The 16,919-nt window shown below is 59.9% G+C and overlaps 9 protein-coding genes across 10 annotated transcripts; 5 read left to right on the top strand and 4 right to left on the bottom strand.

The window, feature by feature from the left end:
- The first annotated feature begins 283 nt into the window (after window positions 1-283).
- Window positions 284-2,195, top strand: JDV02_006669 (uncharacterized protein). Of its 2 annotated transcripts, XM_047988086.1 has the most exons (2): window positions 284-1,796; window positions 1,904-2,195. In XM_047988086.1, exons 1-2 carry the CDS (start codon window positions 852-854, stop codon window positions 1,964-1,966), a joined length of 1,008 nt encoding a protein of 335 aa, XP_047844078.1. In that variant the 5' UTR covers window positions 284-851; the 3' UTR covers window positions 1,967-2,195. The 2 variants fall into 2 exon arrangements, with proteins under 2 accessions (XP_047844078.1, XP_047844079.1); XM_047988087.1 differs by having other exon boundaries at window positions 295-2,184.
- A 1,135-nt stretch (window positions 2,196-3,330) lies between these two features.
- On the top strand, window positions 3,331-5,620 carry JDV02_006668 (uncharacterized protein). The gene is made up of 4 exons (XM_047988085.1): window positions 3,331-3,577; window positions 3,776-4,593; window positions 4,691-4,878; window positions 4,950-5,620. Exons 1-4 carry the CDS (start codon window positions 3,532-3,534, stop codon window positions 5,320-5,322), a joined length of 1,425 nt encoding a protein of 474 aa, XP_047844077.1. The 5' UTR covers window positions 3,331-3,531; the 3' UTR covers window positions 5,323-5,620.
- Window positions 5,416-8,204, bottom strand: JDV02_006667 (uncharacterized protein). Its single transcript, XM_047988084.1, has 3 exons — window positions 7,307-8,204; window positions 6,893-7,188; window positions 5,416-6,775 (listed from the first exon to the last, which is right to left on the bottom strand). The coding sequence occupies exons 1-3, from the start codon at window positions 7,604-7,606 to the stop codon at window positions 5,584-5,586; spliced, it is 1,788 nt and encodes a 595-aa protein (XP_047844076.1). The 5' UTR covers window positions 7,607-8,204; the 3' UTR covers window positions 5,416-5,583.
- Window positions 8,205-8,401: 197 nt separating this feature from the next.
- Window positions 8,402-9,606, top strand: JDV02_006666 (Ureidoglycolate lyase). Its single transcript, XM_047988083.1, has one exon. It carries the CDS (start codon window positions 8,607-8,609, stop codon window positions 9,357-9,359), a length of 753 nt encoding a protein of 250 aa, XP_047844075.1. The 5' UTR covers window positions 8,402-8,606; the 3' UTR covers window positions 9,360-9,606.
- A 160-nt stretch (window positions 9,607-9,766) lies between these two features.
- On the top strand, window positions 9,767-10,974 carry JDV02_006665 (uncharacterized protein). Its single transcript, XM_047988082.1, has 3 exons — window positions 9,767-9,945; window positions 10,000-10,243; window positions 10,306-10,974. The coding sequence occupies exons 1-3, from the start codon at window positions 9,808-9,810 to the stop codon at window positions 10,911-10,913; spliced, it is 990 nt and encodes a 329-aa protein (XP_047844074.1). The 5' UTR covers window positions 9,767-9,807; the 3' UTR covers window positions 10,914-10,974.
- Window positions 10,861-12,077, bottom strand: RPL44 (40s ribosomal protein L44e). The gene is made up of 3 exons (XM_047988081.1): window positions 12,002-12,077; window positions 11,387-11,664; window positions 10,861-11,321 (listed from the first exon to the last, which is right to left on the bottom strand). The coding sequence occupies exons 1-3, from the start codon at window positions 12,002-12,004 to the stop codon at window positions 11,282-11,284; spliced, it is 321 nt and encodes a 106-aa protein (XP_047844073.1). The 5' UTR covers window positions 12,005-12,077; the 3' UTR covers window positions 10,861-11,281.
- Window positions 12,078-12,776: 699 nt separating this feature from the next.
- Window positions 12,777-14,019, top strand: JDV02_006663 (uncharacterized protein). The gene is made up of 4 exons (XM_047988080.1): window positions 12,777-13,233; window positions 13,296-13,438; window positions 13,495-13,733; window positions 13,783-14,019. Exons 1-4 carry the CDS (start codon window positions 12,840-12,842, stop codon window positions 13,889-13,891), a joined length of 885 nt encoding a protein of 294 aa, XP_047844072.1. The 5' UTR covers window positions 12,777-12,839; the 3' UTR covers window positions 13,892-14,019.
- A 323-nt stretch (window positions 14,020-14,342) lies between these two features.
- On the bottom strand, window positions 14,343-15,558 carry JDV02_006662 (uncharacterized protein; the record flags this gene model as incomplete). The annotated part of the gene is made up of 2 exons (XM_047988079.1): window positions 14,343-14,433; window positions 14,516-15,558. 2 exons carry the CDS (start codon window positions 15,556-15,558, stop codon window positions 14,343-14,345), a joined length of 1,134 nt encoding a protein of 377 aa, XP_047844071.1.
- Window positions 15,559-16,116: 558 nt separating this feature from the next.
- On the bottom strand, window positions 16,117-16,649 carry MBF1 (multiprotein-bridging factor 1; the record flags this gene model as incomplete). The annotated part of the gene is made up of 2 exons (XM_047988078.1): window positions 16,117-16,419; window positions 16,491-16,649. The coding sequence occupies 2 exons, from the start codon at window positions 16,647-16,649 to the stop codon at window positions 16,117-16,119; spliced, it is 462 nt and encodes a 153-aa protein (XP_047844070.1).
- Between the last annotated feature and the right edge of the window lie 270 nt (window positions 16,650-16,919).

The raw sequence follows: 16,919 nt of genomic DNA, 5'->3' as shown, positions 1-16,919 counted from the left end.
CAGGCTCTGTCCGGCCCGGCTTCTTCGCGTGCCGCCGCGTGTCTTGGCCAGCCGCGGGCAACGTTGTCTCTCTTCTGGGACCATACCGTCTGTTTTTAATTTTAATCTTCCTTCATGTTTCCGCCCTCCCCCGCTTCAGCGAGGGTTGCTATGATTGAATCGGCTTTGTAGGCAGGAGCGGTCTTGCCGTGGATACTTGGTGTCCTTACCTACTGGGCAGGAGGTCAGGGTATTAATTCTTGTAGGTTGTCAGGGATCAAGTCCCGACGGTTAGATCGCGCCACAGCAGCCTCGGACCCCCAGCCAGATCTCGCACCTCCCGTCTTCCCCCCTCTAACAGCCACCAACAATCAACAGCCACAATGCCGCTCGCACGCAAACATGGAACGCGCGGTGGCGCCCCGCGCCGGCACGTCAGGCGGGGTGGTGTGTGGGTTAGTACGAGGGGCCGCCACTCGCCAGTCGGCCGTCTATCGGACCCTGCAGGCAGGATGATCCCTATCCTCATCCTCGCTCTAGTTACTGCCTCACTCTCCATCCCACCACCCACTTGAATCAACTCGCCGGCCGAGACCAGACCAAAAACGGTACACGGGGCGAGACGATAACCCACGCGCGCTGGCGATGAGACTCTGAGAACGCAGCGCGACGCAACGCAGCAGCCGGAAGACCTGCCCGCTCGAACCTAGGCTCGGCCGCCGCCGCAGGGGAGAGTGAGGGTTGAGGTTGCAGCAGAGGCGGCGGCGGCGCTGCGTGCCAGTGGCGTGTGACACGTCTCTCTCTGTGTCTGTCTGTGTTATGTGTGTGTGGGTGTGCCAGGCGCACACGGCACACACGCACAAAAGCAGGAGATGCTGCTGCCGCTCCGCCATGTCCTGGCGGCCTCGTCCCTCGTCGCCTCTCCGTGCCTCCCGCGGGTCACGCTCGCCGGCTTCAAGATGCAGCTCTCGCGCCTCCTCGGGCTCGAGGCCCTCGCCGCCACGCAAGTCCTCGCCGCCGCCACCGCTAACACCGTCAACACAACCACCGCTGCCGCCACGACGGCGTGCAACGGGCACGGCGAGCTCTGCGGACGGCGCTACTCGGACGTGACGGTCATCGGCTCGCACAACAGCGCCTTCGTCGGCGACTCGCCCGCGCACAATCAGTACGTGTCGGTGACGCGGCAGCTGGACCTGGGCGTGCGCTTCCTCCAGGCGCAGACGCAGGACAAGGGCGGCGTCATCGAGCTGTGCCACACGTACTGCTGGGAGCTCGACGCGGGGCCCCTGACGGCGTACCTGCGCGAGGTGGCCGCCTGGCTCGCCGCGCACCCGGACGAGGTGCTGACGCTGCTTCTGACCAACATTGACGCCATCCCCGTCGACAAGTTCGACGCCGCCTTTGACTCGGCGGGGCTGCGGCAGCACGTCTTCCGGCCGGCCTCGGGGCGCCTGGCCAAGGACCAGTGGCCGACGCTGGCAGAGCTCATCGGCGCGGGCACGCGGCTCGTCGTCTTCATGGACTACCACGCGGACCCGTCCAAGGTGGACTATGTGATGAGCGAGTTCGACTACTTCTGGGAGACGCCCTACGGCGTCACGGACAAGGCGTTCCCGACGTGCGCCGTCGACCGGCCCGGCGGGGGCGACCCCCAGAAGCTCATGGGCATCATGAACCACATGCTCAACTTCAAGATTGGCGACATTGTGTTCCCGGACCAGCTCGACGCGCCGCGCACCAACTCGCTCGACTCAATCCGGAAGCAGGTCGACCTGTGCAAGGGCCAGGGCAGGCCGCAGCCCAATGTGATTTTGGTGAGTTTGAGGACCCTGTTTTTGCTGCTTTCTTTCTTGCACGGATGGCGTTTGGGGCCTCGAGATCTCACGTGTGACTTTTCGTTGACTGACGTGCGCGCTGCTAGCTGGACTGGGTCAATATTGGCGAGGCGCAAAAGGCGCAGCTGGTGTTGAATGGATTGGCGTGAAGCCACGGGCGTCTATGAATTACGCGATGGATATGAGCCATGGTTGTTCTGGAGTATGGAACTGTTGGTGTTTGGTTGTTGGGTCTGCCGTCCATCTCTGGTTATCTATAGTATATACTGTATAAGAGCCGGCCAGACGTTCAAGGTACGCCCGGCAGACAGCATGAAAGTCAATGCCTGCGGGTCGGGACTTTGAAATAAAGAATCTCTTGGCAAGGCCTGATGCCACGCTTCGCTCCATGCGAGGGTAATGATGAGCGACAGCGTACTTCGTACGTGGTACTTGGATGTCAGTCGTAAAGTACGTGGGGAAGTAAGTAGGCAGGGAAATTATGCCGTCGCCTTGCAACACGAATTTTCTCGGGCGCGCCGTGATCATTTTTTACATGGGGCATGCATGCATGCATGAGCCATGGCCAGCATCTCAGGGTGCAGGGACTCTCTATATGGGCACTCACATCGTATAAAAGGCTGCAGCTATAATAGTGGTGCCGAAGTTGGAAGCGGGGCGCCTGCCTGCCTGCATAAAGACGCACCACGGCGGGAAATACGTATGCAAGTCGGCGCGGGGGGGTTTTGGTGGTGTCGAAAGCAATGGGCCACCCTAGCGAATCACGGACGGCGCATTTACATTGAGTGGTGCAGCGAGGGCGGGCGCGTTGTTGGCGGTGGCCCCAAGCTCCCAAAAGCTTTGTTGTTTATTGGTCCTTTGTGCTGCTGCTGCTACTGCTGCTGCTGCTACTGCAATGGCAACAACACGACCCAAATCGTGATGAGATAGGTAAGTAGCTGAGGTGGTGTCCAGAGGAGCTCCGTAGACGGGCACCCGCGTGCCGCCCTGCGTCACTGCCACTAGCAGCTGGGGTCCCCCCCCGTCATCGCGAGGACGGAGGAGGGATGGAGAATGGAGGCCGCTGCGTCATTGCGATCCAGCACCGCGACATGGCCACGGCTCCAGCATGCCAGCCAGCATCGAGAAGCCAGCCTACCTCCCCTGAAGTCCCCCTCCCCCTTCGATGTCATGGACGTCCCCGCGTCGAGGGCGTCACCTGGGCTTCAGCAGCTTTCCGGGCAGCCACACGCGGGGTGCGGGCAAACTCAAGCACCACAGGGGGCGCACTGCCCTGGAGAACATGACCGCCCGCAGCCACGCCACGAACAGCCCTATTTGTCCAGCTAAAGTGTCACGTACCTTCGATACCTCACGTAGGTAGGTACCACTGCCACAGCTTGTTAGTAGCTGGTTTTCAGGTACCAAGGTACTGACCAGCGGCCGCCATCCATCCTTTCCCGTGCCCGGGACAGGGGGTGTGAGTTAAAGTTGCCGCCCCTCCCCCCCTTATACCTTAAACCAGACCCAACACCTCTCCCCCAGATTAGATGGGACCTCCCTCTACTACTGCTTCTACCTCAGCAGTCGACAACCTCCCACTCAGCCTCCTCCTTGCACCAAAACGCCGCCGCCGCCGTCGACATCCAACTCCTCCCTTCGCGTCTCGTGGCCACTCTCCCTCCTGCTTCCTTTCCTACGTCGCGCGCAGAGAGACGCCCACAGTCGAGTGTCAATGCTGCTCAGGACAATCTGGCGCGGCGCCGCGCTGGCGGTTGCGGGTGAGTTTCTTCTTCGTCTTCCCTTTTGACTTTGACCCTCCCAGCTCCCCTGCCGTCGCTACAAATCATGATACATCGCGGGCGTACTGCCTGGCACCGTCCCACGCCTAGAGACGCGCCTATGATCATTCGTCATAGACAGAGTCTGTGGTAGTATTATACGTCCGCTGACCCCTGATGCTTCTTCTCCTTCCGCAGCCCTTGCGCCCGCCGTCGCCCGCGCCGCCGACGACGCCGACAACCCGCCCGGCCAGTCGACCTTTGTCTCGCCCGACGGCGACGTCGCCTTCGCCTTCACCGTCCCCGAGCACAACAACCTCGACGTCTACTTCAGCCTGCGCGTCTCTCTCGACGACGCCTGGGGCGGCGTCGGCCTCGGCAGCGACGACATGAAGGGCGCCCTCTTCCTCCTCCTCTACCGCGACTCTGACACCAACGTGACCTTTTCCCCGCGCGTCGCCTACGGCAACTACGAGCCCGAGTTCTACCCCGACCTGCGCTACGAGGTGCTCAACGGCACCGGCGTCCGCGACGACGGCTACATGTACTTCAACGCAAAGTGCATAGAGCACTGCCGCAGCTGGCCCGCCCGCGACTCGGGCAGCGGCTACATCGACGTCTCCTCCCCGAGCTCCAACGCCATCTACGCCGTCGGCCCCCGTGAGCGCTTCCGAAGCTCCGACCAGCGCGCCAGCATCAAGTTCCACCGCGAGTTCGGCGGCTTCACCATCGACATGCAGCACACCCAGGGCAGCGCCGACCTGCCCGTCCTCAACGCAAACTCCAAGAACGAGGGCGTCACCTTTGGCTGGCGCAAGACGGGCAAGGCCGACGTCAAGGCCGCTCTGCACGGCGCCTTCATGGTCCTCTTCCTCGTCGTCCTCTTCCCCGTCGGCGTCGCCTTCCTGCGCCTCGGCCGCTGGGCCCGCTGGCACGCCGTCAACCAGACCGTCGCCATGCTCGGCGTCTTTGCGGGCTTCGCTCTGGGCGTCGTCACGAGCTTCAACTACCAGAGGGTGCGCCCCTCCTCCTTCCCTCCTGCAGAAGAATCCTCGGCGCGCGCGGGTGTCTAATAGCGTAACCCCTTGCTGACTTTTTGTGTGCGCAATCCAGTCTCGCGGCTTCCGCCACTATCACCAGATCCTTGGCTTCATCATCGTCGCTTTCATCATCGGCCAGTTCGTCCTCGGCTTCCTCCACCACACCGAGTACCGCAAGACGCAGGCCCCCACCAAGTTTGGTAGGATCCATCTCTGGCTGGGCCGCATCATCATCTTCTTTGGCATCCTGAATGCCTTCTTGTGAGTGCTCCCCACCCATTTGTTCTCTCCCCTACAAGGGTGGTGCGCGCGCGCTGACACGGCTCGTCCAGCGGCTTCTCCTTCGCCCTCGACAACAAGTACGGCATGATCCTCGCCGGCATCATCATCTTCATCGGCTTCGTCATGCTCTTCTTCGTCTTCGGCCGCGGCTACCTCAACAAGAAGAAGCGCACGCAGCTCGCCGCCAACGGCCAGCCCGGCGCCAACACGAGCTACCAGCCGCACCCCTGGCGCCAGGACTACTACCCGGCGCCCCAGTCCAGCGGAAACCCCTCCGATCCGCCGCCGGGCTACGAGCCGCCCTCGCAGCACATTGGCCTGCAGCCCGTGCCGGCGAGGTCGACGTCGCCCTGGAGGAGCGCCGACAAGGACGACGACGATCCGGGGCTGGGGAGCGCCCAACGGCCGCGGGAATTCGCATGAGTATGCATGATGACGGTGGTGGTGGTGACACTCGGCAAAGCAGAATCAAGCTTCGGGAAACGGTTTGACAACGAGGGAGCAAGCGAGTATTGTTTCACAGCGGGGAGCGCGCACGCGATATGTCTTGTACTATACTGTGTCTGTCTTTGGGTCAATCTAGGCGTTAATGTCAGTGTACATGTAAGCCAGGCCTGAAAGTCCATGTCTCTAAAAAGAATATGTCCCTCGAGGGTCTGTCCGTGTGTGAACGCGCCCTCTCGTCTAGCCACGTGCCCCGGCGGGCATTTCTTCCTCTTCGTCGCCCTCGAGCCAAATCTCATGCCCGTCTCCTTCCTTGACCAGCCTGCTTGCCAGACACGCACACACGGCGACGCAAGTGAGCATCCAGAAGACGAGCCCGACGATGCCGTGGCTGAGCCCGAAGCCATACACCACGCCGCCCACCATGGGGCCTATAGTCCTCGCCGCGCTGCTCACGCTCTGAGATATGCCGTGGACGGTGCCCAGGACGCTAGGATGCGGAGAGCAGTTGTTGACGAGGATGACCTGGCTGGGGAGCGCAAACGTCCGTCCAGTCACCTGTATGAACAGCAGTCCGATGATGGCGAACCAGATGGCCGGGCCGGTCTTGGCCGACGGCGGCGCCGTGGTGCTGGGGACGACGGACAGGTACGGCACGAAGAAGTAGGTAAGTGGGAAGCAGAGCAAGAAGTACCGCCACGACTTGAGGGTGCCCAGGCGCGCCGATATTCGTGGATAGAGGAACAGCTGCATCGTGATGCCGATGGCGCCCAGGATGGCCATGGCGATGCCAACTGACCGCGGGTGTAGGCCGATGCCACCCGTGAAGAAAAAGGGCAGCCGGGGGCTGTGGCTCGACGTTGCGGGATCCCATACTGGTGTTGACAGAAACACGAACCACAGAGAGTTGAACGTCCCGACGTGGAAGTTCAGGAAGAACTGTGCAAACAGCGTCAGGGCGACGTTGTGGGTGAAGATGCGGCGGAATGCGAGGCGCTGCGTGTAGCGCTTGACGGGGGGTTTGACGACGGCTTCCTCGCCGTCGAGCTCAACATCGTCGGAAAGGAGTCTCTGATACTCCCCGCCTCTTCCTTCCCTCTTGAACCTCCCCTTGACGATCCTCGTGAGCTTCTGGCCCAGTCGGGAACCAAAATCTGGCGTGCCATCGCGGAGGGAGTCGAGTGTTTCCTCAAGGCCGAGCCACACCGCAGCGGCGGCACACAGGAGAAAGAAGGACGAGAGGATATTGGGTGCGGCATAGGGGAACTTGACGAAAAAGGGTACTCTGCCGAAGACATCGGGATAGCTACCTGCGGGATCGGAGAGGATGCCGCCAAGGATTGGCCCGATGATGACTCCGATGTTGAAGGTCATGGGCAGGAGGAGAAAGGCCCGAGCTTGGAACCTCTTTTCGCGAATTACCTCGCTGATCCTATGTCACATCAGCATAAAACTCACTACCAGCTCAGTCGGAGACCAGACCCTTCACCCTGCAACTCCCGACGAGCTGTGGTTGAGCGAAGGGGGAAAGGTATGGATAGGCACGCACATGGTCCGCATAACGCCGATGTTACCGTTGGTCATGCCGCCCAGCGTTCGAAACACCAGCGCCTGCCAGAACGTGGTGGAGAAGCCAAAACCCAAGCACGACACGCTCGTGCCCAGTAAGCCTACCAGCAAGACCGTCTTGCGGCCAGCGCGGTGCGAGTCGGCCACGCGGCCCCAAAGCATGGCCGTGAGACACTGCGCGGCCATGAAACTAGCGTGCAGAACACCGGCCTGGCTCGAGATGGTCGCATCGGGAAGGGACGGGTCGAACCACTTGAGTTGGTAGAACATGTACGACTGGCATCATGTCAGATGGAGCTGTCTCCGGGTGGGCACGGAAGACGAGTTGTTGAGAGGGCATGGATGGGGCTGCTGTTGAGAGGGGGCGGAGGAGGAGGAGCTGCGGGAGACTTGCCTGCAACGAGGTCTGCACAAGGGGCTCACTCATACGAGCCAGCGTGATGATGACCAGCTGGTCCTTCCGGGGCAGATCGCTCCACGCCACTGGTTCTTTGCTGCGGGCATCTTTCTGTTGAGATGGCTGGGCAGTCGGAGGGTCCCGGATGGCAGCGTCGTCGCTCTCCGCTACGGCAGCAAGGTACGGGCCATTGCCTCGTGTACTTGCGGCCGCTGGCTCGCTCGGGAATTCGAGGAGCGCGTCTACGTCGGGGTCGCTGTCGCTGTCGTAGTGCTCATGGCTGCCATGTCCTCTCATTCAGCCCGATGGCGGGGTCGCTTTATGCCGAGATGCAGACCGTTTTTACGTTGGTGGCGGATTTTGCGTCACGTCGTCCGTTTTTGTAGTTCTGACTTGTTGAGTTTACGCTTCAGGTATGGGAGGACAGAGGAGGGGAAGAGCGAGTTTGCCGAATTGCTGCCAACCGGGCGGGCAAAGCGGGGAGGGGTTTGTTGATGTTTTATAGTGCTCGCAACGAAAGAGCACAGACGGTGTGACAGTGTGAAGACGGTCACGGTCACGACGGGTGATGAGCATCAGAGGCAACGACGAGCACGTCAGTCTGAACGGCGACGCCCTGCGCGTCTTTACGCGGGTCGCCACCAATGAGCGAAGCTGCTGCGGCCTGCCGGCTCGCTCATCCGATCGCTCCTTCTCTCAAAGCGATCAGGGTTTCGCCCAAACGGCAGCCGAAATGCCGAGCTCGGCGCCGAAGGAGCAGCCACGAAATCGCAAAACGGCGCCCGTGCCTTGCTTCAGCTGAATCAAATGCCGCCTCGTTGTCTGTTGGGCATGTTGCCAATGCGCACCTCTTGTGGCAACCAAAGATGGACTGTGCATCTCTGACACTTTGGAGGAAACGGGGTTGGGAACAACAAGTGTCGTCTGGGGGCGAGGCAGCGGCGGCAGCGGCGTTTTCAGGCCAAGGTGGACCGCTGCCATTGGAGAACGCTGGCGCGGAGGCGGCCGCCCCCGGAGGAGTCCGGCACCGGCCAGGGCTCCGCCCCCGCGGAAGGCCGGCCCTGACCTAACGTCCTTGTATGTCATGTCGGAGGCGCAACGGCTTCTCGACATAAAGCCGCCGTCGACGTCTCCTTGTCGCTCTCCATGTCTCCTCAAGCCACGGAAACTCTGCCGCAATCGTGACAGCCGGACAGCCCAAGGCAGGCGGAGAAGTAAATGACAAGAGTGAGAAGGAGGAGACGCCAGCACGTCCACCTGTGACACCACAGCCCGCCGTGCTCGCACAGTGGCCATCATGGTCGTCATCGTCAACATCGGCAGCCGCAGGGTACAGGTCACCGCCCAGCCTCTGTCACACGAGGCCTTTGCGCCATTTGGCAGCGTCATCGCCAACCCGCGCGCCGACGTGCACCCATCCGCCTTCGCCGCGCACGCCGCCTCGCTGCCCGCCAACGCCTTCTCCGCCAACCAGGGCTCCGCCATCCAGTACCGCAATGTGAGCCGCGTGCGCAACCTGTACGCGCAGGCGCCCAGCGGCGGGCCCGGTGAGCCTGTCTTCAGCATGTTCGTCTGCGCCGCCCGGGAGCTGGCCCCGGCGCCCGACAGCACCGAGAGCGCCCCGGAGGACCTCTTCGCCGTCAAGGTGCTGGAGCGCCACCCCTTCACCACCCAGACCTTTGCCCCCGTCTCTTCCTCGGCTGAGACGTACCTCGTCGTCGTCGCCCCCAGCCTGCTGCCCAGCGAGGCCGATGAGGGCCTGCCCGTGCCCCAAGCCGGCCACGACCTACCCGGGAGAGGCTTGCCAGATTTGAGCGGCATGGTGGCATTCGTGGCGACCAACGCCCAGGCCGTCACGTATGGCGCAGGCACATGGCATGCGCCCATGGTGGTTCTTGGGGAGGAGGGCACGACGCTGGATTTCGTGGTGTCACAGTCGATGAGTGGCGTGCCCGACGAGGACTGCCAGCTGGTGGAGTTTGTGTCGGAGGACGGGAGCGAACCTCGGATTGATGTCAGGATACCAAAGGGAAGGAGGGAAAAGCTATAAAATCATAAAGGCGATTTTCCCATATTTTATGTCAAATTGAGATAGAACCAGCGTCAGCTTAGAATTTGCTGCTGTATTCGACTTGGTCTGGTGAGCGAGGTTGAGCTGAGTGTGCATGCAATAACTCCACTAAGATGACTTGTCTCTTACACAGGCCGCAAACTCCATTGACACCACGATATCGCAGCACAGTGCTGAGACCTTGACCACGTTTGGAAGCCACGTTAACTATCTAATTATAATCCACAGTTCAATGTTCAACTCCGACTGACGGAGTTTGACCCCCATCGTCGTACAAATATAGCCTGATACCAAAATGATATCCAGATTAGTCATCTGCGACGTCGCCTGTCAAGACAAAGGCGCCATTGGTTTCTTCCCGACCCCTGAGTCTTGAAATAGGATTGATTGTTTGACGATAGCCTCGTCCTCTCCCGCCATACAAATCATGGGGACCGCAGTCACTATGGCTGACAAGGTGTCCGCGACGGATGCGCAGAATAAGCTGGAAGACCTCTCTGGCATCGCGCTCAAGCCCGGGGAAAACCCGTATGCGGCGTTCATCGACGCCTGCCACGACAGCCATGTACGCCAAGCGCATAATTAGCCCAACGAGACAACCTAATGACCGATGATGCAGGAAGAGATCCAGCAGCTATATGCAGTCCATCGCACTAAGCGCAACGCTCAGCAAAAGGACAAGTTTCTGTCCCCCGACTTCACTGGTCTCATTATTGACCAGCACCTGCTGAGGTTGGAGAGGCCGCATGTCGAGCCCGGCTTCCGAGATGAGAGGAATTGTCTCGTCCTGTGGGCACGGCCGCCGATTCATGTAATTCAGTTGGCCGAGAAGCTACAGGGCATGCTCAAGGCGGCCGCTCCAGGTAAGGCACTCCAAATCCTACGTATCTACACCTGCAGACGGACCACGACTTACAATGGCCAGGCGTATGGTTGATGCCGACGTATCGTATGCACCTCACTACGCTTGAGATAACCTTCTCCAAGACGCCTGAGGAGATTGCATCGCTCGTGTCTGTCCTGCGGCCGGCGCTTCCATCCATCACGTCTTACACGCACGCCCACCGCGCGCGCCTGGTCAAGCCCATGATCTCCTATGATCTCTCCGCCTTCGCCCTCTCTTTCCTGCCGGCGTCGGGTGAGCCGGCCGTCTCGCCTGCCGCGACGCAGCCTGACCCGCAAGATGGCGTCGCCTCGGGCGACGACTACACCTATCACCATCTGCGACGAGACATCTTCGACAAGGTGTGCGAAGCGGGGCTCGAGGTTGGGTCGCGGTACCAGGTCCCAAGCGCGCACATCACGCTGGGGCGGTACCTGGACGGGGATGATCATGACACGCCGGAAAAGAGGGCCAGCTGGATCAAGGCCATCGATGAGATAAATGACTGGCTCAAGAAGGAGACTTGGGACAAGCCGAATGCCGACTTCATCGGGGAATGGGTGGTCGGACAGGAGAAGGGGCTGGACGCCCGCAACGGCACCCTGTGGTATGGGGGTGGTAGAACCATTATGATGGGCGAAGGATTCTAGACGGGCTGATATAGTCCACTGGGCTTTGAATAGACACAGTATGCCCATGCGTAACCGAGCCGCATCTCAGCGATGTTTTCATTTCGACCAGCTGCACTAACCCAGTTTCACATTCACCGTCCAGAGTGCTCGCCCTCTGCCTCTCCAAAAGTGACCTTTTCGCCTGGGTGGCCGCACTGACTGCGGGTCGAGTTGTCAAGTCGCCGCACGCGTACTCGTCGTATTGCGTGACCACAGAGAACCGTTTTATTCATTCCCTATGAACCCATCCCCAATCGAGGACTTGGTATCCCCCTTCGCCAGTGTCCATGATGCCCAAATGCCGCGAGGAGAAGCACGAGAAATGGAGTGACCCAAAAACAATGCACTTAGAACACCAGAGCCGCACCCTTCGTCTTCTTGTCGCCACTGTACGCCGCCTCGTTAGCATGCCGCCTGATTGCGCGAGCCGGAGGAGACCCGGATTGACATACCCCAGCTCAAAGTGCTTGCATCGCTTCAACGCCAGCTGGCACTTGGTCTTGCACTTGACGCACTCCAACCGCAGGACGACCTTCTTGGTCGTCTTGGCCTTCTTGTGGAAGACGGGCTTGGTCTGACCACCATAACCCGACTGCTTCCGGTCGTAACGACGCTTACCCTGGGCGAACAGGGAGGCCTTGCCAGCCTTGTACTGCGTCACCTTGTGCTGGGTGTGCTTGCGGCACTCCTTGCCCTTGCAGTAGGTGTTGCGGGTCTTGGGAATGTTGACCTGTGCCGGCAGGTCAGCAGCTGTTTGCGAGATGGTGACGCGGGTCGATGGCTCTCGAAGTCGCAGTCGGTCGCCATTTGCACGAGACAGTCTTCGATGTGTGAATGTGGTCGGATCGTAGTTCGAAATCGAATGTTCATCCGGAGCTTCCTCCAATTCATGCCGCGGCGGTCGTCATGTTCGCTCGGATGCGCGCCACTCCCCGCTCGCAGTGCGAATCGAAAAATCGTCGAAGACTGTCATCGCGTGCTGGCGACCGATCGTGCGCTTCGAGAAGCGTATTCGCCCTGTAGGTTTGGACACATCGGACGGGATTGGGGTTCGCGGCGGGACATACCATCTTGACGACGTTGTGCGGTGTCGTTACTTGGTGTTTGGTGATGCAAAGTTCCCAAGATGGAGCGAAATTTGGGAGGTTTTGGTGATTTCTCGCTTTGTGGGAGACTAGGGTAAAAGCCAATCGTGATTGGGCAAGGTGGGTGACGGTGGGGCTGAGCCGTCCGCTGCGGCGATTCCAGGGCTGTGACTAGCGAAACTTGCTGACATAATGGGTCGGATCCAGTTGTGCACGTTGTGCATATGTAGTGGGCCTGCCTTGATGAGCAAGACGTTGACCAAAGAGTCAAGAAGGCGTCGAGGCCTACAGACGCGAAGTACGAGAGCGCAAAGACGCGTTAAACGCAAAATTCACCGAACTTGGGGTTGCCCGTTAACTTTAACGATGGCTCTCCGATTTCTGGCCTGTATCAACAAGTAGTCGTATGGGGTTCGCATATACTGTACTTCCGATACGCATGGAGCATCAATCCCCGTCCAAGGAGTGCCTCAAAGACTGTTGTTTTATATCCGCGATGAAGACCAAGATCGCCAATTAGAAGAGGCTACTCTGAATAGATTTCATTATTTTGTTTGGCCTGACCTTCGTGTCCCATATTGGTCACTTCGTCAAGTCACGCTGGTGTTAGTCGTTGTGCGCATTGGCAACCCAAGTTGGCGCACTGGTTTATCCTCGGCTAAACCAAGCTTCTGGAACCACCACTTCAAGGGAGCGCAACAGCGCAGCTCCGGCTGCCCCCTGTTTGGACGCGGACCCCACCATCACGACCAGGTGTCACCAACTCCCGCCTACAGGACACTTTACGACGACACCTGCCGTCGTGACCACACCGCCCAACATGGACCCCTTTTCCGCCGAGGGCGAGCTCATCAACATCCACAATCACTTCCACCAGGGCCAGTACCAAGAGGTTGTTGACTTCGACACGTCCTCCTTCTCCCCTGAGAACGCCCTTCCCGCGCGCGTTCTGCAGCTCCGAGCTCGCATCGCCCTTGGCCAGGCCGAGGATGTTCTCGCCGACGTGAAAGGCGAGTCGGTGCCCGACCTCGAAGCCCTCGGGGCCTTTGCGCAGTACACGCTTGGCAAGACCGACGCCGCGGTCGCGACGATCCAGAAGCTTGCGCAATCCGCCGCCGACAATGTCACGGTCCAGATCATTGGCGGGACGGTGCTCCAGGCGTCAGGCAATTCGGACGAGGCTCTGGCGCTGCTGTCGCAACATCAGGCAAGCTGTAAGCTCGACGTTAGGAACCACATTGCCGCCTGACCACGAAGTACTGACCCCGCGCGACAGTGGAAGCCGTCGCCCTGATTGTGCAGATCCAACTGCAGCAGAACCGAACCGACCTCGCCGTCAAGGAAGTCGCCGCGGCACGGAGATGGGCGCAAGACAGCCTGCTCGTCAACTTGGCAGAGTCGTGGGTCGGACTGAGAGTGGTGCGCAGCCCATGCCTCCCTGGGTGTATTGATCCGCACTGACGACGAATTATTAGGGCGGTGAAAAGTACCAGCAAGCATTCTACGTCTACGAGGAGCTCGCGCAGGCGCCATCGACCGCGTCGATACGGAGTCTGGTCTCACAGGCCGTGTGCGAACTGCACCTCGGGCGGCTAGAGGAGGCGCAGACCGCCCTTGAGCAGGCGCTGCAAAAGGAGCCGGGATACGTCGAGGCGATTGCCAATCTCTTGGTGCTCAAGGTTGTGTCTGGCAACGACGCTACGGAACTGCACGAGTGCGTCCTCCAGTTTTGCTATTGAGGAACCCCGCTAATGCGTGTATAGGACACTGCAGAAGGCGGAGCCCAACCACCAATTCCTGGCCGATCTGGCGGAGAAGAGCGAATTGTTTGACAAGGCGGCGGCAAAGTACAGCGCCAAGGTGGCCTCATAGATACCGGGAAATCCCGTCCTCGATACGAGCATAATGATAGGCGCATGACGATTCAAGGCTCAAAGAGACTCAAGTGACTGCTCAATTAATTGCCCCTGTCCTGTGGCAAGCAAGATGCATTTGATAGCAAATCTATCACCCTCCGATCTGTGCAAGCCCCACCGCCTCCTCTCTACAAAACATTACGCGGGACCTATAGCTTCGCTCTTCCACCATCCATCACGGATATCAGGAGCACTCGCGAGCTAAATCCATCCCCAATTTTGCTTAGGTCTGATTTCGTCGCGCATGTACGCTTCCGCCAGTGATGCTGGCGCACTCGCAATCCTCCGTGCCGCCTTGGATGACGCCGACAGGGGCGGCAGCGGCACCTCGCCATCGCCATCGGCGTCATCACCCCACCGCAGCGTGGAGCGGAACTTGAGCGGCGGCACCAGGTCATCGCGCTCCTCTATGGACTCATAGAGAGGGTGAAGCTGTCGCCGCTGGGGCCATATAGGCGGGCTGGATGGGCCGTCGACGCCAGCGAGACTGAGCCGGGGCTGGAGAGAGGGAGACCTAGTTAGTTCCGACTTCGGAGCGGAGTGTTCTGGGGGCTGGGGTGGCTGTCGCGGTTGGACGAACCTCGTGCCGGCAGCTGGAATATCCTTCCTGTACCGCCGGGCGTGTTTCTTCCTCTTCTTTTCGGTGTCGTCGGAGTCGAGATCGTCGTCAGAGATGGCGACGAATGAGCGGACACCCGCCCAAAAGGCCTTTACCTCCTCGGGGTTTCGCTCCATGAAGGTATCTTTGTCTTCCAAAGCCGCGGCTACTTCTAGTTCGGCGTCAGTTGTCGGCTCCGCATCCTGGATCGCGGCATCGCATATGCCGGGTGCTTCTGTACTCTTGGCTGGGGCATCGGCGGGGGCGGTCTCGCCGGTGGGCTCGGCGTTTGCTTCTGCAGGGCGTTCGCGTTCGTTGTCGTCTGGCAGTGTCGCACCCAAACCGCGTGAGAGCTGTTCACCGGTGGGTTTCTCCACGATGACATCGTCGTTGGCGGCTGTTTCTTCGGCGATTGTGGCCTCATCCACGATTCCGTGTACACGAACAAGAGTCGGCTCAGAGTGCGCGCTCTTCTCCGCGTTCTCCAACATGTCTTCGAGAGACATCTTTGACAAGTCCTCAGTCACGCCGTCGAGGCACCGCCCCAGTGGCTTCTCAGTAAAGTACTCCTTGTATTTGAGGTACGACAGCTCGTAGTCCTCCACGTCCGGGGCAGTGCGGACGTTATATGATGACACGCGGGAAAGTTGGGCCTGGGAAAAGGCACTTAGAGATCGGCTCGCCTTGAAGCCGGCTTTGGGGCTGCTGCTGGTGGTAGTGGCCCTCTTTGGCGACGAGAAGCTCTTGGTCGGCGAGGGCGATGGGCCGGAGGACTCCAGCCAGGCGACGATAGACTTGACGGAGCGGCCGCCTTCGCTGACGGGAAGTTGTTGAGGGTGGGTAGCTTGAGGCGAGGCGCCTCCTTTGGGGTGAGACTTGACCGCCGACTCAGATTGGGTGGCTCTTGGAGAAGCCTCGGCACTCCGCTGAGCTCGTTCCTGGTCTTTGCAACCGGCTGAAGGATCGACAGTGGTGGCTTTCGTGTTGTCGTGTGCGGCTTCCTCAACACCAAGGGGTTGTTCCATCAGGAGACTCGCGGGATGTTCCTAATGCATGGCAGGAGATGCGAAGACCGACTTCGGGATGCCGGTGGGAAGAGTAGGATGCAGGTGTGATGTGACGGTTTGCGTAGGGTCGAGCGTGGTTCTGAACATAGGAGCCTCGCGGCGGCGCACAGCGCGCAGCTGGCAGTATCTGGTGGTCAGTCGAAGCCCATTGAGTGTCAGTTTGGCATACCGGGCTATGCACTCGACCTCGTGCGGCCCGTTCACCTCGCGGTCCGTCACCTGATTCATGTTTGAACTTGGCCGGCGTGACAGCTGCGCGCAGTTTCCCAAAAGATAACATTCTGATTTCTTTCGGCACGTATGTGGAAGATCTATACCCCATCGTCTATGGCTTTCCTGCGTCCCGTCCTCATCATTGTTGGTGTCCTTTTCAGCATCACACAGAAGACAAGTGCCAATCCAACCTGACCCATCGCTATCCTTGGCTCGGCGGTATGAATCACTTTTCGAGAGGTAGTTGTGTTTAGACAGTATTTGCCGGAAGCCGCCGTCTCCGGAAGTTGGTTGATGGTCGAATCACTTCTTGTTGGGGAACTTAGGGGCGCCAATGTCGGCACCGCGCAGCTTGACGTTGAGGACACGCTCCATAGCGCCGAGCACCTTCTGGTCAGGAGTAGCCGAGCCGCGTTCAAAGTCGGCGACGACACCCTGGGTGGTGTTGCAGCGGGTGGCGAGATCCTTTTGCGTCATCTTGGGCTCCATCTTTTGGCGGGCGGCGGAGATGGCGTCGCCGACGAGCTTGCCGACAGTGTTGGGCTTGATGATGTCGTCGGAGCGGTCGACCTTTGTGAGGCGCTGGCCCTCAGTTCCACTTGAGGCCTTTGTGATGGCACGTTAGCAACCGAGGCCTTTCATGACCCAACAGGTGTTGTCGCGTAATGGAAACGTACAGCGTTTGCTGTGGAGTACTTCTTCTCCGTGCCGATGACACCGCCACTGCGCTGCGCGGCGTTCAGGGCAGACTTGCCGCGGATGACGGTTTCGCGCTGGGCAGCACCGGGTCCGCGGACCTTGCTGCCAATCTTGGTGACGTTGTCCCAGTCGGCCATTGTGATGGTAGTTGTCGGTGGCGGGGTCGTGTGGGGAGCGGTGTATTTGCTCGTGTAAGGCGTACGTGTCGTCGAGAGATCTTCGCTCGTCTCGTGGATGCTACGCGGCGGGCGCAAAGGGGTATGTGTCTGTGGCAATCCGAAATGCGGTCCTGGGAGAGATTCTTGTTGTGATGTGGTTGACGATGGGGCCAGAGAATGGACAGATATATGGAGAGGATGATGGTATCAAAGGTGGAAACTTGACTCAACCGGCGGACGGAGATAAAA

Source organism: Purpureocillium takamizusanense, chromosome 6 (genome assembly GCF_022605165.1).
Source record: "Purpureocillium takamizusanense chromosome 6, complete sequence".
In the NCBI taxonomy this organism is placed as follows: Eukaryota; Fungi; Ascomycota; class Sordariomycetes; order Hypocreales; family Ophiocordycipitaceae; genus Purpureocillium; species Purpureocillium takamizusanense.
This window is presented reverse-complemented; position numbering and strand designations above follow the sequence as displayed.